Genomic DNA, 24,507 nt, shown 5'->3' with positions numbered 1-24,507 from the left:
AGAACCGGTAAGTAGTTCAGGTGTCCCAGAAACGACCACAGCTCCGTCACGTTCTGTGGTCTCGGTGCATTCTCGATTGCCTCTGTCTTCACATTGGTGGGCCTGATGCCGTCCGCCGCAATCCTCCTTCCCAGGAACTGCATTTCAGGTGCCAGGAAAACGCACTTCGAGCGTTTTAACCTGAGCCCCACGCGGTTGAGTCGATTAAGAACCTCCTCCAGGTTCTGCAGATGCTCGACTGTGTTCCGACCTGTGACCAAGATGTCATCCTGGAAGACCACGGTGTGGGGGACCGACTTCAGTAAGCTTTCCATGTTTCTCTGGAATATAGCCGCCACTGATTGGATTCTAAACAGGCATCTGTTATAAACAAAAAGACCTTTATGCATGTTGATGCAGGTGAGGGCCTTCGATGATTCTTCCAGTTCCTGTGTCATGTAGGCTGAAGTTAGATCCAGCTTCATGAACATCTTTTCTCCCGCCAGCATTGCAAAAAGGTCGCCGGCCTTTGGTAGTGGGTATTGGTCCTGCAGGGAGAAACGATTGATAGTTACTTTGTAATCGCCACAGATTCTGACGGTGCCGTCTCCCTGGAAGACTGGGATGAAAAGACTGGCCCACTCGTTGAACTCGATCGGGGAAATGATGCCCTCTCTTTGCAGTCAGTCTAGCTCAATCTCTATCCTTTCTCTCATCATGTACGGTACTGCTCTCACCTTGTGATGGATGGGTCGCGCCCCCGCAATTAGATGGATCTGCACTTTTGCTCCTTGAAATTTCCCGATGACTGGTTTGAACAGTGAAGGAAATTTAAGACCTGGGCACATGAAGTGTCATCAGCGGGCAATAGCGCTCGGATGTCATCCCAGTTCCAGCGTATCTTTCCCAGCCAGCTCCTGCCAAGCAGCATGGGACTATCGCCCGGTACCACCCAGAGTGGTAGCTTGTGCACCGCTCCATCGTAGGAGACCTTTACGGTAGAACTGCCGATTACAGGTATCAGTTCTTTCGTGTAAGTTTTTAATTTTGTGCGAACTGGAGTTAAGACTGGCCTTGAGGCCTTGTTGCACTACAACCTTTCGAAAGTCTTTTTGCCCATGATGGATTGGCTTGTGCCCGTGTCCAGCTCTATTGATATCGGGAGTCCATTTAGTTCAACATTCAGCATTATCAGGGGACAATTCGTGGTGAATGTGTGCACCCAGTGTACATCTGCCTCCTCGATCTGAGGCTCTGGTTCAGCGTGATCCTCCGTGGATCTGTCCTCCTCTGCAACATGGTGGTTTTAAGGTTAGCAGGCTTTGCAGCTCGCCTGCTCACTCGTTGGAGGTGTCCCATTGTTCCACAGCCCTTGCAAACGTACTCTTTGAATCAGCATGAATGGAAATGATGATCGCCCCCGCAGCGCCAACAAGGTGTTAATGGCCTTGCATTCATCACCCTTGATGGTGGACTCAGACATCTGCAGACGTGTAGCTGCAGGTATGTGTGACCTGTCCTGTACTTTACGATTCGAAAACAACATCACTTTATTCACAGTACTTATAGCAACACTTGTGTGCTGAGAGATTTGCTACGTATTGTCACTGGTGGCAATGAACACCTGGGCTATCGCTATGACTTTACTCAAGGTTGGGGTCTCTACAGTCAAAAGTTTGCGAAGTATGGCTTCGTGGCCAATGCCAAGTACAATAAAGTCTCTGAGCATGTGTTCCAAATGTCCTTCAAATTCGCAATGTCCTGCAAGGCATCTTAGTTCAGTGACATAACTTGGCACTTCCTGGCCTTCAGACCTTTTGTAGTTATAGAACCGGTACCTTGCCATCAGAACGCATTCCTTCGGGTTCAGAGTGCACAAATCGTCGTACGATTTCTCCGTGGGTTTCGCTGGAGTGAGCAGATTCTTCATGAGGCATACTTTGATGCCCCACAGATGGTGAGGAGGATCGCCCTTCGTTTTGCAGCGTTCTCTTCCCCATCTAGCTCGTTGGCCACGAAGTATTGGTCGTGTCGCTCCACAAAAGTTTCCCAATCATCTCCCTCCGAGAATTTCTCCAGGATGCCCACTGTTCTCTGCATCTTTAGGTTCGCTATCTGTATCTCGTCGCCAGTTGTTATGTATGGAGAAAGAGTCAGACTGAACACTGTGAGCTCAAAGTAAAGTGTGACCTTAGTCTTTTATTGCAGGTCTCCCGAGTGCCTCTCCAACCGGTGAAGCCTGCTTAAATACCTGTGCTCCCAAGGGATTATGGGATCCCTTGGAACTCCAAGGGATGAGCCCTCTGGTGGCTATACAGAGTAAATACAAGTTTACATATTTATAACAGTTTCCATAGTGTATTTTCACCACAACCCTAACTTAAAGGCGAGTTATTATCATCAATGTCCGCTTTGCAACACAACTTTCTGCCATAAGAGTGCTAAATGTATAATATTTTTACTTATCTTGCAAGACAGTGATATGACTTAATACCACTGGAAGCAAAATGCCTATTGGGATTCATATATGAAGGCACATATCATTGCTAGAGGCAGAGATGTATCTGTGTAGGGTAGCACAGTGGTTATGTTACTGGACTAGAGGCCTAGAGTAATAATCCAAAGACGTGAGTTCAAATCCCACCATGGCAGCTGGGGGATTTAAATTCAGTAAATTTTTTAAAATCTGGAATTAAAAGCTAGCAATGGTAACCATGAAATGATTGTCATAAACATAGAAACATAGAAACTGAGAAAATAGGTGCAGGAGTAGGCCATTCGGCCCTTCGAGCCTGCACCGCCATTCAATGAGTTCATGGCTGAACATGCAACTTCAGTACCCCATTCCTGCTTTCTCGCCATACCCCTTGATTCCCCTAGTAGTAAGGACTACATCTAACTCCTTTTTGAATATATTAATGAATTGGCCTCAACAACTCTCTGTGGTAGAGAATTCCACAGGTTCACCACTCTCTGGGTGAAGAAGTTTCTCCTCATCTCGGTCCTAAATGGCTTACCCCTTATCCTTAGACTGTGACCCCTGGTTCTGGACTTCCCCAACATTGGGAACATTCTTCCTGCATCTAACCTGTCTAAACCCATCAGAATTTTAAACGTTTCTATGAGAACCCCTCTCATTCTTCTGAACTCCAGTGAATACAAGCCCAGTTGATCCAGTCTTTCTTGATATGTCAGTCCCACCATCCCGGGAATCAGTCTGGTGAACCTTTGCTGCGCTCCCTCAATAGCAAGAATGTCCTTCCTCAAGTTAGGAGACCAAAACTGTACACAATACTCCAGGTTTGGCCTCACCAAGGCCCTGTACAACTGTAGTAACACCTCCCTGCCCCTGTACTCAAATCCCCTTGCTATGAAGGCCAACATGCCATTTGCTTTCTTAACTGCCTGCTGTACCTGCATGCCAACCTTCAATGACTGATGTACCATGATACCCAGGTCTCGTTGCACCTCCCCTTTTCCTAATCTGTCACCATTCAGATAATAGTCTGTCTCTCTGTTTTTACCACCAAAGTGGATAACCTCACATTTATCCACAATATACTTCATCTGCCATGCATTTGCCCACTCACCTAACCTATCCAAGTCACTCTGCAGACTCATAGCATCCTCCTCGCAGCTCACACTGCCACACTGTCATCCGCAAATTTGGAGATACTATATTTAATCCCCTCGTCTAAATCATTAATGTACAATATAAACAGCTGGGGCCCCAGTACCCCACTAGTCACTGCCTGCTATTCTGAAAAGTACCCATTTACTCCTACTCTTTGCTTCCTGTCTGCCACTCAGTTCTCAATCCACGTCAGCACACTACCCCCAATCCCATGTGCTTTAACTTTGCACATTAATCTCTTGTGTGGGACCTTGTCGAAAGCCTTCTGAAAGTCCAAATACACCACATCAACTGGTTCTCCCTTGTCCAATCTACTGGAAACATCCTCAAAAAATTCCAGAAGATTTGTCAAACATGACTTTCCTTTCACAAATCCATGCTGACTTGGACCTATCATGTCACCTCTTTCCAAATGCGCTGCTATGACATCCTTAATAATTGATTCCATCATTTTGCCCACTACCGATCTCAGGCTGACATGTCTATAATTCCCTGTTTTCTCTCTCCCTCTTTTTTTAAAAAGTGGGGTTACATTGGCTACCCTCTACACCATAGGAACTGATCCAGAGTCTATGGAATGTTGGAAAATGACTGTCAATGCATCCGCTATTTCCAAGGCCACCTTCCTAAGTACTCTGGGATGCAGTCCATCAGGCCCTGGGGATTTATCGGCCTTCAATCCCATCAATTTCCCCAACACAATTTCCCGACTAATAAGGATTTCCCTCAGTTCCTCCTTCTTACTAGACCCTCTGACCCCCTTTATATCCGGAAGGTTGTTTGTCTCCTCCTTAGTGAATACCGAACCAAAGTACTTGTTCAATTGGTCTGCCATTTCTTTGTTCCCCGTTATGACTTCCCCTGATTCTGACTGCAGAGGACCTACGTTTGTCTTTACTAACCTTTTTCTCTTTACATATCTATAGAAACCTTTGCAGTCCGGCTTAATGTTCCCTGCAAGCTTCCTCTCGTACTCTATTTTCCCTGCCCTAATCAAACCCTTTGTCCTCCTCTGCTGAGTTCTAAATTTCTCCCAGTCCCCGGGTTCTCTGCTATTTCTGGCCAATTTGTATGCCACTTCCTTGGCTTTAATACTATCCCTGATTTCCCTTGATAGCCACGGTTGAGCCACCTGGCCTTTTTTATTTTTACGCCAGACAGGAATGTACAATTGTTGTAGTTCATCCATGCGGTCTCTAAATGTCTGCCATTGCTCATCCACAGTCAATCCTTTAAGTATCATTCGCCAATCTATCCTAGCCAATTCACGCCTCATATCTTCAAAGTTACCCTTCTTTAAGTTCTGGACCATGGTCTCTGAATTAACTGTTTCATTCTCCATCCTAATGTAGAATTCCACCATATTATGGTCACTCTTTCCCAAGGGGCCTCGCACAACGAGATTGCTAATTAATCCTCTCTCATTACACAACACCCAGTCTAAGATGGCCTCCTCCCTAGTTGGTTCCTCGACATATTGGTCTAGAAAACCATCCCTTATGCACTCCAGGAAATCCTCCTCCACTGTATTGCTTCCAGTTTGGTTAGCCCAATCTATATGCATATTAAAGTCACCCATGATAACTGCTGCACCTTTATTGCATGCACCCCTAATTTCCTGTTTGATGCCCTCCCCAACATCTCACTAATGTACTTTAGGACCTTCCGTCCTTACCCGGTCTGGCCTGTCTGACCCTTAAATGCCCTCTGAAATGGTCTAGCAAGCCTCTGAGTTGTACCAAATCTCTGCGACAAAGTCCGCACTGTGGGAGTAACACGGACTGCAGCGGTTCAAGGCGGCGGCTTACCACCACCTTCTCAGAGGTAATTAGGGATGGGCAATAAATGCCGGCCTTGCCAGAATGTGTCAGATTCTGACATTTTACATTTGTAAAATTCTTCATTCAAAATGTCCTTTATGACAAGTACACAATATCTGGTAACACGAGGCTTCTAAGTTTAAAAAAAAACGTCAACATTTGGTGGACCCGAGTTTAAGTACAGACTAGGTGGTGGTGATTGAATGCATTGACAGATCTGTGGAATGCGTGTAGGAATTTAATTTTCTGATGAGGAAAACTAGAGGCCATCAATATAAGATAGTCACTAAGAAATCAAACAGTGAATTCAGAAGAAACATCTTTACCCATAGAGTGAGGAGAACCACGGAACTCTTTACCACAGGGAGTGGTTGAAGCGAATAGTATAGATGCATATGAGAAGGGAATAGAGGGTTCTGCTGAGGATGAGGAAAACGGGAGGAGACGCGAGTGGAGCATAAACTCCAGCATGGACTGGTTGAGCCAAACGGCCTGTTTCTGTGCTGTATATCCTATTAAATCCTATTTGCCAGTGATGCCCACATCCTGTGAACGAATAAATGTTGGGCCTGAAATCCCGGCCTCCCCGGGTCCGTACGGAATGTGTACTCCAACGCGCATGCACCGAAAACTGGCTTTTCTAATCTGTCAAGTTCTGGCTGGACAGATCCAACGCATCTCGGCAGCAAGGACATTTGCATGGGCAAGATTGTGCTATTTGCCCATTTCCTGCCCAGCAAATGTCCTTAAAACTTTTGCGTCTGGTAAAAGCAGGTGCATAGCCTACTTTAACCAGCGTAAGAGTTTTAAAACATATAAAATACATATAAAAATAAAATTTAAAAACACATTTTTATGTTAAAAACCCTGTCCACTAAGGTAAGTTTATTTTAAACCATAATTACAAAACATTTTAAAAAATCCAAAAAATATATACTTTGTCCAACACATTTATTAACTTTAATTTAAATTAATGTTAAATATGAATTTTTTCTATTTTTTTATTTGTGTTTTGGTGTGGGGGGTGGTGGGGGTGGGGGAGGGTTCTCATTCATAATAATGAGAATGCCTACTTACGGAGTTCCCATTATTATGAATGAGAATACTTTACCTTGATTGGGTGTCCAGGCCCACGTGACTCCAGCTCCAGCTCTACATACGTTCAGACATGCAGCGCTCCGATGCGCAGGCAGAAGAGGCCTAAAACCGCAATCGCTGGTGGGCGCCCGAGCAAATGCGCATCTTTTCTCTTTTCAGGCGACCGCCCGCAAGAAGCCCAGAACCGGGATTTCAGGGCCAATAAAAACCCTGAAATAATCAACCCAGGTTATAAATCATCATAATATGGAAACCTGAAGTCGTTGACAAGAACCTATCGATGTTCTGAGTTTGCAGGCAATCTGAGAATTTAAATTGGTGCTCCTGCACCTGAACTGAGCCAGACAAAGAAGGATTGGTAACAAGCTGGAAAAGTACAACATGGCTTTAAGTGGCTGAACTCAGCATTATTTGAGTTATAATTTCCTATTCCTTTAACAAATATCCCAGTGTGACACATAGTATTCTCGCTTGGTTCTTGTCTGTTTCGAACAGATGCAGCATCATTTTAATAGCCAACAAATAAAAGCAATCAGTGAGACACCAAGTCTCATTATGGCTTTCCTGCATCGAGAGATGGAAGGCAACTTAAAAATATAGCTACTCAACTCAAATGCAATAATTCATGTTTAATCCAAACAGAAAAAAATTATAAATGCTCGAGCGCCTAGAGTAAACAAGCTAAGGAAGCTGTGGATTGTGGAATCTTTAGGGCTGTGTGAGTACTGGCTGCCTATAGAGGTCTCACCAAGCCAAGTCAGAGGTAAACGTTCAAGCTTTATGAATAAGACAGGGAAATGACCCAAGCACACCCTCTCTGGGACATGAATTCTGAAGCAGCTAGGGTTGATTTTGAAATAACACTGCCATGAAACAGATTACTGTATTAAACTAGAGTTTTAACAAGTGAGATTATTTTGATGAAATTACAGAATGGAAAAATGGAATATACCTCTTGTTATTTTGATTAAAGCCTTTGATACAAAAAAACCTCAAAAAGTTGATCGTTCATAAATCTGCCAATAATGAGTACGTTGGCACAAGCTGAGAGAGCTTGGTGCCCGAGTGGCTGCAGTATCTCATCAATGGGTAGATGCTGTTTTAACGTTCCACAGCACTATTATCATCAGACAGTTAATCATCACTCGTAACTTCAGACCACAGAATTATTATCGGACTCCCAAATAAATGATCAGTTATGTGAACTCAATAAATTTATTACTACGTCTTCTTGGGATGTTCATAGAATTTTTAAAAATCAATAAAAAAATAGCTTGGGCAGTGGTGGAAAGGCCTCTCCTCTTCTCTCCCGCAGTCTGTATGGAAGACTATTAAGAGAAAATGCTTTCAGGAATGTAGAAAACCTGACCAATGATGGACATTCCATTGTATCCATTGGAATAAAATATGAGACAAAGGCCATGGAAAAGGGTGTTACAACACTCAGTAAAATCAATAATACAGATTAAATGACACACGTCCAACAGGCCAGTTATACTGCTCACAGTGGTTTCAAATATGCATTAAGGTAAAACTGGTAGTATGACTGGAGAGTCAGTTTGGTGATCTTACTACAGAGTACATTATGACAAGAGGTGCAATGCCCCAACTGCAGCCCTGCTTGGAATGAGTTACCTCAGCACTTACGAAAAGTTGAACTGGAGATCTTATGATTAGCATGGTTTAATCCTATACATTGCTTTCACCCATTATATGTACTTTTAAATGTTTTAATGCTAGTGGAGAGTCAACAGCCCTACCAATCCTGCCCTAACAATAACATTTATCTGGCATTCAGAAATCAGTGAGAGGAATTCTTCAAGCACAGATGCATTGCGCACTGTTGTCTTTAGACAGAACACAACTTGGGAGCCAGCAATATGAAGTTGCTATTTGTGGTTATCAGCCAAGGACTGGTACCTGCAATATAACTGGTGTCAAAATGGTTATATACTGTAGATAATATCAACATATGTTTATAATTCGTAAATGTCAAAGTCAGTCATAGTCTCGGAGGTCTGCTAAATGCTTACATGTGTGGACTTCTTTATGATTACTGCTCATTAGAGTGAGTTATCTGTCCAGTGAAGGATTCTATAACTTATTTACCCTCTCTTTTCTCGCAATGTAAAAGTAAGTGACTATCTGATGTGGTGGAGGGAGGACATTTTAGGAAATTGGAATGTTCAGCAGTGAAGTTGACCAGATGAAAGTAAATACAGTATACTAAATATAGGATGCTACTGACCACACTCTGCACCATAGAATCATAGAATAGAATCATAAACTGGTTACAGTGCAGGAGGTCAGTATTCGGCATGTCGAGCTCGTGCCAGCTCTCTGCAAGAGCATTTCAGCTAGTTTCACTCTCCTTTCCCCATAGCCCTACAATTTTTTTTCCTTCAGACATCGTCTCTTTAATATCTTTCTGCCATCAGTGCTCAGAAATGATCAAAAATCAGATGATTTCTGGTGCTTCTATCATCAGACAGAATCCCGAGTTATTGTTGTAACATGGCGCCCAGCTATTACTATGAGGAAAATCTCAGAAAATCTCTCATTCTTAGGATGGAAGGGAGAAAGCTTTGAACTGTATATAACCCGTGCTACACTTGATTTGGAGTGCTCAATGCTAATGTTGCAAATAGTTGAATTTCCTGGCACTGACATGTCTCATTTTGAGTACAAGTTGCACTATAATTTTTAAAATTCTGAAAGTGATCTTAATTTAATGCTGAATGGAAGACTTTCACTCTAATGCAGGAATTCAGGTAACAATTCTTCTTTGGGATATAGCAGCCAAAATATTGCTTGGAAAGTTAGGGCTTTTTTTCATTAGAACAATGTAGCGTGAAATGATAGAAGTATTTAAAATTATGAAAGGATGGAACAGGGTAGATAGAAACAGAGAGTTTCCAGCAATTCAAGGGTCTAGAATGAAGGACCATAGATCTAAGATTAAATGCAAGAGAATTAGAACAGTCAACAAGAGAAACTTCTTTACCTAGAGAGTTGTGAGATTGTGACTTCCGGTGTTAGTGTTTGAAGGAGAAACTATGTCAACATTCAAGATTAGATTGGATAGGTGGATGAAGGAAAAAGGAACGAAGGAATATGGGAATATGGGTAAATTTAATTAGAACTATTTTGCTTGGACAGAGGGTAAATGCCAACATGGAATGGTTGGGCCACAGGGACTATTTTCAGGTTGTAACTTCTATGTATTTCTAAATCCATTATTTTCAACTGGATTTAACAACCACTAATGGGAGCTTTGGGTTAGGAAAGGGTTAAACCTATGATGTTCCATTTTACAATTAACATTTTCTAGTCAGGTCCAGTTGGTGGTATTACACCAGTAGAAGCTTTTATTTTATACCTACAATACATTGTTGCCAATTCTTGACAGTTCTTTGCATTTCATGGTTCGGTGTGTTGGTGTCGAGCAGATCTGACTGTGAAATTTGTCTTTGACACATTACAGTTCTGTCAGGTCAAGTGAAAGGTATAAAGGAAAGGAAAATCATCAGCAGATGTTGTGGTGGAAATATTCCACAGACATTCTTCATTTTCAACACATTTACTGCTATTTGTATGTAATGAAACTAACAGATGTCACAAAAATAGACTCAACACTTATATTCTTTTTTTAAAAAGACCATAAATGTCAACTCTTCATGAATGTCATAAATTATCTTTTAATCTTGTTGGTATACATTTTATACCCATATCTATATTTGAATGAAATGGTATACTGTTTAAAATTTAGTACTGTCCCAATATTTTTAATCTAACCAACTGTTGTCTGTATCATTGAACAGTTACAGTTCCCATGGTGTTGCAAAACAAAAGTGTATATTTTAGTGTCAGCTACCCTTGGCAACCGAGAACACTGCTGGAAAAGAAAAAATAAGTTGTGAGAAAAACTGTTTTTAATGAAGTAATATTTTCCTGCATTTCATAAGTAGCAGTTGCATTCTGGCACGCTCGACAGAAGATTGTAATATATTCTGATGGATTACCGCATGGACTTTAAAGAAAGCAAGCGTGTGCCAACAAAAAGTGTGAGCAAAACAAAAGCATGAATTTGCAAGATGTTATGCAAACATTTCCAGGGAACACCAATGTTTGCTTTAGGACTGTAAAATTTGCAGAGATGATTGAACAGTGTATCTTTGCCAAGAATTATGTAGACGTAACCTAGTGTTCGAAATACTGTTCTCACTGTCAAAAGACTGCCACCCACAGTTATTCAAGACAAAACAGTATTAAAATACAAACTCATTTCCTTTTTTTCCAGCAGTCACTACATTTAAAAATATTCAAAAGACAGGAATTTGTACTGTGGAGTAATACAATGCACTTTATTTTCACCATCTGGGAAAACCTGTTGTTGCATGTGGTCAAATTCAACCACTGCTTAAGTTGTCCACGGGATAAAGTTCATAAATGAATACATGAAATGGTGCAACTGACACTCACTACTGCAAAGTGGGGCCGCTGAATCCAAACTGATATCATGGCAAAAATTCTACAAAACTGTATGTCGAGATTGAAAGGACTATACTCGTGTTATCATTTGACCTCCATTTTGAATGCAACGCTTTCCTAACCATCCCAAAAGCTCTAAAAAAAAACCTATATGTGCACAATATTATGGAAGTATATGCTTTTATAAAAACAGACACAAATATTTCAATAATTCTAGGCTGTTAAACGACACCGAAGTAATATATGGGGTCTGTTTGCTGCCCTAATTCAATTCTTTCCTTTGAACATCATGAAAGCTGGCTTCCTAGATTTTCTCTTTTAAGGAAGCCAAAAGTGGCATTTACTGGAGTAAAAGCACATCAGCACTGCCACCAACATATTTCTGTCTGCTACATTAAATGAACAATTTTATCAAATAAGTCCAAAAAGCAATTCTGTAGTGAGCATGGAGATACTTTCTATTTTTTTGTAAATTATGTCCTCACAACAGAAATATTGGCACTAAAGATTGGAACAGTTCCTAATTATTTGTGCTTTCTGGTAGCTTCACTGCTTCCTGGTTAGTTATTCGCTGGAATTTAAATGGTTAAGGGGCGATTTGATCAAAGTTTTCAAGATATTAAGGGGAACATATAGGGTAGATGGAGAGAAACTGGTTCAGAAGTCTAGAACTAGAGGGCATAGTCTAAAAATTAGAGCCAGGGTGGTAAAAATTCTCACAAATAGCAATTGATGCTCGGTCAATTGTTAATTTTAAATCTGAGATTGATAAATTTCTGTCAACCAAAGGTTGCAGTGGTGATGCCTGTCCTCCTATATGGCTCAGAGGCATGGACTATGTACAGTAGGCACCTCAAAACACTGGAGAAGTACCACCAACGCTGTCTCTGCAAGATCCTACAAATCCATTGGCAGGATAGGTGCACCAACATCAGTGTCCTTGCTCAGGCCAATATCCCCAGCATCGAAGCATTGACCACGCTCGATCAGCTTCAATAGATGGGCCACATCGCCCACATGCCTGACACAAGACTCCCAAAACAAGCGCTCTACTCAGAGCTCCGACACAGTAAGCGAGCTCCAGGTGGGCAGAGAAAATGCTTAAAGGACACCCTCAAAGACTCCTTGAAAAAATTTAACATCCCCACCGACACCTGGGAATCCCTGGCCCAAAACTGCCCAAAGTGGAGGAAAAGCATCCGGGAAGGCGCTGAACACAGAGTTTCTTCGCCAAGAGCAAGCTGAAGCCAAGCATCGACAGCGGAAAGAGTGCGTGGCAACCCATTCCTTCAACCATCATTTTCCCTACCTGTGACAGAGACTGTAGGTCCCGCATTGGACTCTTCAGTCACCTGAGAACTCATTTCTAGTGTGGAAGCAAGTCATCCTCAACTCCGAGGGACTGCCTACGATATTGATTAAGGGATGTGGGGATGTAATATGAATTAGTGTTAAATTTAAGGTCATTAAAGCCATAAGCTTGTATCTATTGTTAATTTGATTGAAATTTCCCAAACTCATTTCATTCAAGAGCATTACTACCAACAGAAGGTGAGTACTTTTATCCCATCAATTTGAGTTGGATTCAAAGCCAAGTCCCACCGGAGAAAGGACATCACTCTAACTGACTGCACCAGTCAGTCCCCAAGTATAGACAGCAAACCATTTAGTTATAACGCTTCCCATTTAAAGCTATTCTGATACTAATAGGAAACTTCTAAGATGGATATATACTGCAAAGTAAGAACAGTTTTATAATTTCAATACGAATACATATAAAGGCTCAGTCTAGCTTGGGTCACACTATGAGTATCAGCAACTAGACTGGGTTTCTATTCGTTGAAATAAATAGTGGAGACACAAATTACCTGCTTCTCTGTCCATGACGCAATAATCTGGAGAGTTCTCAAAATATACCAGGTCATTCTTTGTTGGCTTTTTAAAGTTCTTATTTGCTACAGTAAAACCAGTCCCATCTTGGTTCATGATCACCTGGATAGCTCCATTGTATTTTCTCCGCAGGTAATTACCAGTTTTTTGAAAGTCTGCCATAGCAAGCCAGCAAGTTCGCAAAGTACATGATCCGCTAACTCCATGGCACTTACATTCAAGTTTCAGAAAGCGCTTTACAGCCTAACAGGAAAATAACACAATATCTTCAGTACTCAATAACAGTATCAGTGAAACATCAGTTCACTGGAGATATCAGCAGCAATATTTACCGTATAATATTAAGTAGACAGATTTTTGAACTATAAGGGAGTCAAGGTTTATGGGCAGCAGGAGGGGAAGTGGAGTTGAGGCCAGGATAGATCAGCCATGGTCTTATTGAATGGCGGAGCAGGCTTGAGGGCCAAATGGCATACCCCTACTCCTATTTCTTATGTTCTTATGCAAGTAAATAACTGATCCTAATTAACTCAACTGCAAATTAGATAGTAAACATAATTGCTGAAAACGATTCCTATTTTATTCCTGTCATAACTCAGGGCGAAAATAGGTACAATGTTGTTCTAATCCTAATTTTTGTGAATGCATGTGTGGGAATTAGTTTTATTTACTATTTATGAAGTACTTAAAAGACAGTATATATTTTTTTCTGTCTATGTTATTTCACTGGAATCCTGGAAATAATGAGCATGAGAAACCGGATGGTTACCACCAAGAATTCTTATTGCCACTGTGCTGATGTTTATGAGGTTATCAGCAACATTCCCACTCACAAAAATGAAAGATCATTTATTACAAGCAGCTGATCTCTTCTCTAACCTATGAGGTGGAGAATTAATTGATTGTTATACTTGGCCAGTCTCCTAAAAGTCAGTCACACACTCCTTTCCAAGAGCTGAGAACATGTTAATTCTTCTCGGAGCACCACAGTGTGATTTTAACACTGTGGATTTGAAACAAAGCAGTTAATATATTGAATAAAACCAGATAATATTTGAAACACATAGCAGATCAGTCAACATCAGAAAAAAGTTGTTAACTTTTCAGGGTTTGACCCTTCATCAAAACTGACAAAGGGTCTACAACCAAAACAATCTTTCTCTTTCAAATGCTGGTGTATTCCCAGCATTTTATGTTTTTAGTTCAGAGTATTTTAAGTTTTTTTTTTCCTTTTTATTTGTGCAGTTAATATACAAAACCACTTTCAGGAATGAAATGAATTGGACCACAATCAAATTGGGGTAATTGGTAAAGGTCCAACTTTCAATCTTTTTGAGCTTGTGGAAAATCTATTTTGGTGCCTTTTTCTGCAGCAAATGTGTTTTTCTGTCTAGCACGAAACTTTTACATTTTGCTGTCAGTGTGGCCAATGACTGCTAATGCACATCCTGAATGGTACTTGGACAATCATGGGCAATCTCACCCCGACCAGCCACAGTGCGGCTGGTGCAGAAATAGAAAAGGTATTAGGTTAATCAAGACACATTGTTGGAATAAAGTAGAACGAGTTTTACTTTTAATCTAACCTTGTTATACCTGAGCTGAACGTCCTTGATGTTGATTCTGGGTGCTTGAAGTGAGGAAAATATTAATAAGCACAACAATTCACCAAATTTTAAAAATACATCATATCACTTCCATGTGATGACACTGTGACAATGTAACAATGTGATGTATATCTTTTCTGTTTTGAAATCGTAAAGGTTTAGCAAATACTTTTTTTATGAAGAAATCCGCTTCCCAACCCCAAATCACATGGAACAAGTACACAATCCATGTTTACAATAAGCTGAAGAGTAAGAATGAACACACCTTTCTACCAGCTCGGTTATTATGCAGGTTCATCAGTGCCCTGGCATCCTTTCCTTTCTTTTCCTTGGCATCCACAAATGCTTTCGCAAAACTAATACCGTAATCAATGTTATCACTGCATCCTCCCCAGTCAAAAGTTCCCTTGTTGTCCTTGGAGGTGCCTTTTTTTTGCGGGTCGCAGGAACAGGAGCTGAGTTCTCCCTGACTACAGGCTCTTGTTATGGCAAACACCACCCCAGCCGAGGAGATGGCATAAACAAAGGCGGCTTCTCTACTACCTGTACCAGGATAGCACAAGACGACTGGTTAAAATGTCTACTGACACAAGGCAAGCAAACATAAACAGAGCAGAACATCACTTCCAGAGGAATTTTTACCATCACTGTTCCTTTAAAATTAGGACATTAAAAACAAAATGACACTTAACTTCAATGATGGGATCTCCAGCAGAACCAGGAAAATTCCAGTCTCCCTGGGCTGAATGGGTTTATAGGTTTTCAGCTCACACAGTGTGATACTGAAACAAACAGGAATACAGTAATAAAGGTACTTAAATGTCAGGAGTAGCTTTAGCGGTATAGCGTTGGTTTCACACAATGAAAATAAAAACTAATAGTTTAAAAATAATGAAAAAAGGAGGCACAGATTCATAAAAATTGATGACAAAAGTATCGGTATAAACCAATGTAGTAATAGTCATCAGAAGTAGAATTATTCTATAAATCAAGATTCAGAAAAACCTAATTTCTAATTATCAATGGAAAATGAAGCAAATTATGTAGTTTACATACAACAGCTGTCTGGCATTGTATGGTTGTAAACCACTCAGACTTCTCTCTTTGTTTTGACTATCTGAACCCCTCAATAGTCTTATTCACGTGTAACCCACTCCCAGCCTGACATTTGCATTTAGTTCATATATAATGCAGTTGAGCTTAATCCTGCATTCAAAGGAACCATATATTTAAAATTTACATATATAACCTTTAATTAAATGTTCAGATAGGTATTTTTTTAATTGCATTATTAATTAAAGAACATAAAATATTCCAAGGTCAGCAATATAAATAACTAAGTATATGCCATGCACATAAAATCCCAATTTGGTAAGGGAGCCGAAGATTTTAAAGACCATTCTATTGTAAAAATGGAGTTAAACACAAAACCAATATGCATGTTTGTGCTTAATTATTCTTCAAGTAAGGACCCAGATTCTCTCAAATAACTTGAGTCAGCCCTTTTCATTTAAAAGTATTCATAATTCACTGTTTGAGAGGGCAGTCCTCCTGTGAAGGCTTTTATTTTGTATGCACCTACACATGAGTGTACTGAAAGCATAGAAATAAGTTAGCATGTAATGCAAATGTGCATTTTGTAATCAGAACAAATAAGACCCTACACTGCAGATTTAATTCATATAATCACCTACCTATAATCTCCTGACATTAAAGATTAACAGCCCAGTGAATAAAATTCTATGCATGTGTCCATATGTGAGCATACAGTTCATTTGTGGCTGACTTTACTGTGACCTGGACAGCTATCAGTATAACTTTGGTCTGCCATCTCTTCATTACACTTCTCAGGTATCATTCTGAGGCCTGTAGCTATGGTATAACGGCAGCCTTCAAAGACCACCAAATAGAATAGACCGACAGTAGCAGTTGTGAAGATAAATACATTTCAGCAAATAGTTTGTCTTCAGATTCCATATTTTACCTACTTCTGAGCATGACTCTACCAAAAAGCGTGTGGTCTCTGTCCAGGGTGTTACAGTTCCAGCGGTGATGGCGGAATTGATGCTGACATTCTGCGATCCACTCTTTGGCCCCATCTCCAATTGACTGCATTGTATTGGGATGTTTGTGGCAAAGTTGTCTCTGTCTGCTCACCAAACCTGGGATATTGTCACAAATCACTCGGGTTCCTAGAGCACCCATATACCTGCCAGAATTGGTAGAAATAATCAGAGACAGTCATATTCAAGCTACGAAAAAAGAACATTGCTGGAGAAGGATTATTTTTTTGCACATTACAGCCAATGATGATAATAAGATGTTAAATCACATATTCAACTTCCCTCTCCTACTCCACTCCTCTTCTCTTCTCCACTGCTTATGCCTTCCTCTTCTCCCTTCGTTTCCCCTCCTTCTCATCCCCTCTCTCTCACCCTCCACTGAATGAAAAATAATCAAGTCTCAAAGCATCATGGCCCATGTTTTAAATAGCTAATAGGATTTATTATGCAGTTATTGTGATATATACTTACAGGAGGACCTCATTACTGTATCCTATGTAAAGTATGTTGCTTAAAGCTGAAGTATAGTCATCTGTGTGGCATTCTTGATAAGAGCTGGTAATTATTTGACTGATCATCCAAAAAATCCTTACAATACTTTGCAGCTATCGCATTTAGTGGGAAACAAAAATCTTAATTCCATGTATCTGCTACCCTGTAGGAGAAAGAATTTCTACTCATTTTTAGTCTCAATTGAGGGTTGTTAGTTTAGCCTCCATTTTCTCCAGGCAAGTAGATAGCACCTAATGAATTATCAGCTGTTCACCAAATGGTTGGTGCTACATTTAGATAGAACCTTGGGACCCATTGAGACCTCTTTTGGCAGTCACTAACCTGTAGTTCTCATGGAGTACCTCATTTAGCTGGATCCCAAGAGTTTCAGTCCTCCACACTCCCGATGTAGAAAGATGTAGGTAAGTTGATGGCTGCACCAAATTAGTTCTGTTGCCTCACCATTTGGCTTTGTTGTGAACGTTGAGGCACTGGTGCTCTTGAAGAGCTTCACTGTAACAACCTTGTTCACTTTCATGACTCCTCATTTGATCTTTTCTCCATGCCAAATCAGACTGCTAGCTAGCAGACCTTTAAAATAATTCGCTTTTGTTGTTTTTTAAAGAAAACAGTGAGAGTTGGTTCAGACTCCAAGCTTTGGCATTGAATCTGTAGAGATAGCCATTCGCGGATGAAATTTGCATATGGGAGTGAAAAGGTGATTACTTGAGATCTGACTTTTTTTAAGAAACCATCAAATCAGCAACCAGGGATCTGATAACTTGAAGAAAACAGAGTCTTTTTTCTTGAACGTTTCTTCAATGAGCTAACACATTTACACCAAGAAAATTATAGTCCAGGAAAGCACACTAGAGAACAACTTGTAGTTGTGGGTTAGCAGAAAGCCCTTCTTGTAGTTAATACAAATCTCAAAACCAGGACTTAGCATAATACAAATATTTGCAGGAAAATACTGGAAATGAACTGAAAACTAAAAATAAATGTAGGCTTTTCTTCCCCTTCTCCAATATAAGGAGTGGGTAAGCATACAATCTTGGTGAAAGCCTTTTTTTTGTTAACTGTAATAGTCCTAAATTAAATGAGTTTGGCCAGTCTCACTTCATTATTCACAATAATGGTGGGGATAAAGCATTGTTGGGTGAGTTGGAGACCTGTACTCTGTATCTGACTATGATGTACCTGAACTCCCTGGGACTCCTGGAGTCTGTCACTGGCTGCTCTAATGTTGAAAACTGTCCCATTCCCCAACATTGAATTTCCCCTCCTTGACAAGTAGAAAAAGTTCATTCCAAAATGTAAAAATGCCCTATAAGTTGCACTGTTAAAGGGTTCAAAGCAGGATTTCCATCCCAGGCCAAATGGAACTTTGGCATCTGGCTACACTATACCTGAATTGTCCTCCAAAATTGAAAAAGTATTCCGCAATATTAAACAAAACTTATGCTGTATTTAAAAACCATAAAGTACAAATGTATGGACAGGCGACACAGTACATGTATGCTCCGACATGTTGCCGGAGAATGGGAAGGTGAAATTCATCCTTGTAAAACTCCCCCAAGGCAAGATCCTGAATGTGATCAATATGTTAGAATGAAGTTACATTCATTCCCATGGGAAGAGAAAGAATCAGAAGGCTAACCACCCTAGTTCATTCTGGCACATTTCAGTGCTGTCAAAAAGGCAGCGGGAGGAGACCATAATCCTTAACCAAGGGTAAAAAAAATAGTGCATGGAATGATAGTCTTAAAAGGTGAGAGAAAACATGTTAAAAGATGTAATTGATGAAATTAGACACTACAAATTACAACACAAAAACTTCTTCCTACAGCTGTTGGCACAGTGTACAAGTGATTGATGCAAAAAGAAAAACAAAAAGTACCATGTGAGCGTGTTCTTGTATGTTTGAGGAAGGAAACATAGAACATAGAAAATAAGTGCAGGAGTAGGCCATTCGGCCTTCGAGCCTGCACTGCCATTCAATGAGTTCATGGCTGAACATGCAACTTCAGTACCCCATTCCTGCTTTCTCGCCATACCCCTTGATCTCCCTAGTAATAAGGACTACATCTAACTCCTTTTTGAATATATTTAGTGAATTGGCCTCAACAACTTCCTGTGGTAGAGAATTCCACAGGTTCACCACTCTCTGGGTGAAGAAGTTTCTCCTCATCTCGGCCCTAAATGGCTTACCCCTTATCCTTAGACTGTGACCCCTGGTTCTGGACTTCCCCAACATTGGGAACATTCTTCCTGCATCTAACCTGTCTAAACCCATCAGAATTTTAAACGTTTCTATGAGATCCCCTCTCATTCTTCTGAACTCCAGAGAATACAAGCCCAGTTGATCCAGTCTTTCTTGATATGTCAGTCCCACCATCCTGGGAATCAGTCTGGTGAATCTTCGCTGCACTCCCTCAATAGCAAGAATGTCCTTCCTCAAGTTAGGAGACCAAAACTGTACACAATACTCCAGGTGTGGCCTCACCAAGGCCCTGTACAACTGTAATAACACCTCTCTGCCCCTGTACTCAAATCCCCTCGCTATGAAGGCCAACATGCCATTTGCTTTCTTAACCACCTGCTGTACCTGCATGCCAATCTTCAATGACTGATGTACCATGACACCCAAGTCTCGTTGCACCTCCCCTTTTCCTAATCTGTCACCATTCAGATAATAGTCTGTCTCTCTGTTTTTACCATCAAAGTGGATAACCTCACATTTATCCACATTATACTTCAGCTGCCATGCATTTTCCCACTCACCTAACCTATCCAAGTCACTCTGCAGCCTCATAGCATCCTCCTCGCAGCTCACACTGCCACCCAACTTAGGAAGGTCTATGTCCTTTTACCTGAAAAAACTTTTAGAAGGACATCCCTGGGATTGCTGGTTGCAAAGTTAAACTTACCTATGACATAAAGGAGGAATGTTATGATGTCATACGGGGCTTGTATTATAGTTCCACCTTATGGACTACTGCTCCATCTGGTGGATTACTGTGGTAATGCAGCAATTGCTGTAAATGCAATAAAGACATCAGATGACAGGTCACCTGACAAGTTCCTTTTAGAAGAGCCATCTTGAAGTCTGTGTGTTATGATGTAGTAGAGAATATACCACAGAGCTGTGAAATTCTGTTTGTTTTTGTTCTTTCCTCCATCCTTCCTCTCTCATTTGACCATTTTAAGGCCATTATTTATGATTGGTACTGAATATCTGTAGCTATGAACTTCGAAGTTCAGGTATATGTAAATATAGCATCTAACGGAGGGACATCTCCACTAGAGTTAAAATTGGGGTTTGCTCCATTCCCGTTGTCTGACAAGGCTATTGGGCGCTTTACAATCAGCTATTCCCAATATTGACGATCAAAAATATTGTGATGTGCAACTTGGATTAGGCCAACGCATTTAAAAAGATTTTTATGGAAGGGTTCAGAAGGCTCCAACATTGGTTCATCCAGGGCACTTGTAGAAATTGGTCATTTGCTGCATTTTTGCTAAGTCGAACACTTGCTTCGGTCACATTTACAAAGGCGCACTTCACTCAAATGTAGTTCTTAAAACACAGCATGTTTGTTTTATTATTTCACAACTTTATATTTAGCGTTAAGCGAGTTTAAACTATTGTCAGTTTGTGAATGTAACCAGTCGGATGCTTTAGAGAGGGGGTCCTCTCACCTGTTGTTGTGGACGGTGCGACATGTTTGACACCGAGCTGTGATCCTTTGTGGCCCCAGTGCAACAAAGCTCCTTCTCAACAAGATGGATCACAGAATACTTCCGACTAGTTTAATTCCTATGCTCACGTCCAATCTACCTGCAGCCGTCAGATTTGTATTTCATTCAGAATTTCATCGATTGATATTTAAATCGACGGATTAAAGCGAACACTTGCAGTAGAGGATTTGCAGCTGACTTTAATGGTCACAGCTACTGCACGGGGGCGGGGAGGTTATAAACAAGTCCGACAAAAGCAGGGCAAAGAATTTCCCGAGTCTTGCAAACCGCTGCTTCTCACTTCACGATGTCCTAGTGGGGACAGAGGACCAGTACTTCCAATCGTGAAATGTAACAGCAGTGTATTGCACTATTTACTTGAGTCTGGGGAATGCTGCCGCTGTCTGCTTTATTCGGGGTTTTTGTGCAGGGTGCCGCTCGATGATCAGAAAGGAACAAACAGTTCCGTCAGCCTGCTGCGTGGAGTTTGACTTGCGGCTTGTGGAGTAAAGTCTGGGGAGATGTCTGACGTGTGTAACTTGTAGTCCTTCTCAACATATTCAATATTATTACTAGTGTTACTACTGCCCACCGCTACACCCAGACCCGCAGACGTTATCCGCCTCTCGGAGAGGAGAGGTTCTGGTGGAAAAGAATTCTATTTTCGGATTGAGTGTCTGCAGGCACATGAGCCCAGAGCCACAAACACCGAGATTACACACAACCAGCCGCTCTGTTCATCGCCGGGGGAGACTAAATAAAATATCAAAGTTTTAATCCGCTCTTATTCAAAAATTGGAATAGATTATCGACGTTTCAAGTAGTGTGCGGAGATTGCAGAATCAGTTAAAATTACCACAAAAAAAAGTTTGCACAAAAACTAAATTTAAACCGTGCCTTCCTGCTCCAGGCTGCTGGCAGAGGCTGAGTTGTGTTTGTTTTTGCTTTCAGCACTGTCGAAAGAGGAGAGCGAGGAAGTGGAGTGTGTTGCAAGTGGAAGGTGTAAAACAGCAGGCTGTGTGGCGCCTGTGAGTGGAGGGGCTTGACACGAGCAGTCGCTGTTTGGGCACTTTGTGTTATTCTTGATTGCGGGACTTACCACCATGACGAGTATACTCGAGGTGCGACCCACAGGACCATCAAAGGCAGGGACAGCCAGAGCCCCCGGAGCATGGAGTTCATATTAAAACGCTTTAATCCGGATCCTGGCCAGATCGGTCATGGTTTGAGAAGGAAATTCCATTGATTGGCGCTTTCAGATGATCAAACGCCAGTACCAATGACCGAGTGGCTCTTCAAATTCCCCTCGAGTCTTGGCAAAAGCTCACCAATATTGGGGTCGAAACGGATCCCTTTCCACGGACATTCGGACTTTCCGTTGTAACTTTGACATCAAGAGCATTTGGTAAAAGCCGTGCGACTGGTCCGGCTTACAGATGCGGTAACGCTAAGTGCTTGTTGTTGGACATACCAGTGGTTTTGGGAGCAGTTGTTGGCTGCCTCCAGCCCTATGGTTAGAGACGGGGTGGGGCAAGCCTGTCCTGATGGATGAAGGTTCGGGCTGAAATTATGTCAACCAGCCTCGCGGCAAAAACCCCAAACCGAGGCGTCAGCAGTCCCGTCATTCTCATAGGAGGGACAAAACCCGTCATCTTTTAACTGGACGGGACCACTTCCACAGAACGGATCTTCCCCAGTCAGTCAGAGGACACCACATTAACCCCTGCTAACCGACCCAAGGGACGAGGCTTCAATTGAAGCTTCTTCGAATGCAATCGGGAAACGGGGATTTAGAATAGACCTGATAACGTGCGACTAAACTGCAATACATACAATACCTTACATTTGACAAGGTGGCAGTACTCCCGGCATATTTTACAGGGAGTCGATTATAGAATAAAGTCTGTGATCGTAATACATTGTCGGATTGTATGTTCGATCATGCGGAGCAGACAAGACAAAACATCGTATCTTCAAAGCTGCTGATAAAATGTGTACATCGAATCAATGCGGCTTGAAAGTCCCGATGTTAATGAACGCTACATGAATACATACAATCAACACAGTTAATGAATTAGTAAACGTGATGGATACAGCAGACCTAACTATGAATTAATACTCGTGTTATTAATACTATTTGCCTTCTTAGAGATAAAGGGAGGCAATATTTCTGTGATACAGCCAGTCAGTGCATGGGGCTGCCAGATCCTTTGAACTTGCAGAGTATCCCGAGGTTTTGTCGCAGGTCATTAGATCAGTCTTTGATCTCGGTTTTGGAAAAATGGACAACATTTAGATTTCGAAGAATTCCGTTCTGTAGTGCTGAAGGAAGGAAGGGATATACAGGTCAGTTGCCAGTCCTGACGACCAGTCTGGTCACTCAGTGTCCACTTATCCCCAATCAAACAAAACCGCCATGGTTGATGCCCTGATCAGCGACGTGACAGATAAATCCATTACCACCCACACACACATATATAACCGTGGAACAATAGTGCATCGATGTGATGTTTCCAAGCGTTAACACACAATATAGCAATATCAGAAACATTTATTTAACAGCACTTATCTAAACCCCTGAATTGTTTTAGTTGGAATGCCATTTGTTTGCTGGTATTATCCTCTAATTATAGCACTCTTTACTATAGTCCATTTAGCATTGGTCGCTGGTGAATGTCAGATGGCCATATTGGAGTTTCAATGTAATCGATTCCCACATTCAAGTACATTAATATCACCCACGAGGATCTGAAACTAACAAGTAGACATTAGAAAAACAAACATTCTGGAATGTTGTATTGGTTCATATGTTTTCATATTTATTTGGGTTAGTAGGTTTCCATCTGTAATAATGTAATAAACTTTCAGGCATTTTGTTTTAAAGAGGGAAACAAAGGCATGGATGAGGCAGGATTTTGTTCCCACTCAATCTGACATGCTTGCAGTTTTGTTGTTGGGCTGTGCAGGCGGATTGGCAAAACCGAGCAAGTTAAAGCGCGTTTACTAAAACTTACTTGGATAAATAAAATAAGTAGTGTTTATAGTTGCCGCCAATTTTGGATGTCCAGAACTGAAATTCAAGGATGAATAAACACACAGGCTCCGGTCAGTTATGTTTCAGTGACTGGCCAATTTAAACACTGCCCGTTTGCCTTAACACTCTCGCCTCTCTTATCAGCCAGTTTTGTCGAGAACATTTGTATGTTGTGGTTCAAAACTAGTCATACACTGTACATAATCTGTACAAATGCCGATTTTTTAATACATCCCAAATTATGTTTTAAAAATTATTTTATTAAGAGCTAGAAAAACTTGGCATTTAGTGCAAAATGATTTCATAGTTCTCATCGAAGCCCTGCTCTCCCCTCTAAAAATAATGAATTTTCAATTTCCCTCCTGGCTGAACTATGGTTGCATAATATAATCACAGGGATTTCAATACTTCGATTAATATAAAATATGGTATATTCAAAGCATAGAAAATAGGTGCAGGAGTAGGCCTTTCGGCCCTTCGAGCCTGCATCACCATTCAATAAGATCATGGCTGATCATTCACCTCAGTACCCCTTTCCTGCTTTCTCTCCATACCCCTTGATCCCTTTAGCCATAAGGGCCATATCTAACTCCCTCTTGAATATATCCAATGAGTATTTTATTCATTAGTAAAATTGCATGAATTTTCACCAAAAGTT

General features: G+C 41.1%; 1 protein-coding gene across 1 annotated transcript in view; it reads right to left on the bottom strand.

Moving 5' to 3' along the window:
- Positions 1 to 21,997, bottom strand: part of wnt2 (wingless-type MMTV integration site family member 2) — a 28,647-nt gene extending 6,650 nt beyond the window's left edge. Inside the window, exons 1-4 of the mRNA XM_070900332.1 lie at positions 21,915 to 21,997; positions 16,508 to 16,728; positions 14,785 to 15,062; positions 12,891 to 13,155 (exon numbers count right to left, since the gene is read on the bottom strand). Coding sequence (XP_070756433.1) covers positions 12,891 to 13,155; positions 14,785 to 15,062; positions 16,508 to 16,728; positions 21,915 to 21,997 — 847 coding nt within the window. The remainder of the gene's footprint in view (positions 1 to 12,890; positions 13,156 to 14,784; positions 15,063 to 16,507; positions 16,729 to 21,914) is intronic.
- Between the last annotated feature and the right edge of the window lie 2,510 nt (positions 21,998 to 24,507).

This window comes from Pristiophorus japonicus, chromosome 15, assembly GCF_044704955.1.
Source record: "Pristiophorus japonicus isolate sPriJap1 chromosome 15, sPriJap1.hap1, whole genome shotgun sequence".
In the NCBI taxonomy this organism is placed as follows: Eukaryota; Metazoa; Chordata; class Chondrichthyes; family Pristiophoridae; genus Pristiophorus; species Pristiophorus japonicus.
The sequence above is the reverse complement of the archived record's forward strand: the minus strand, read 5'-3'. Positions and strand labels throughout refer to the sequence as shown.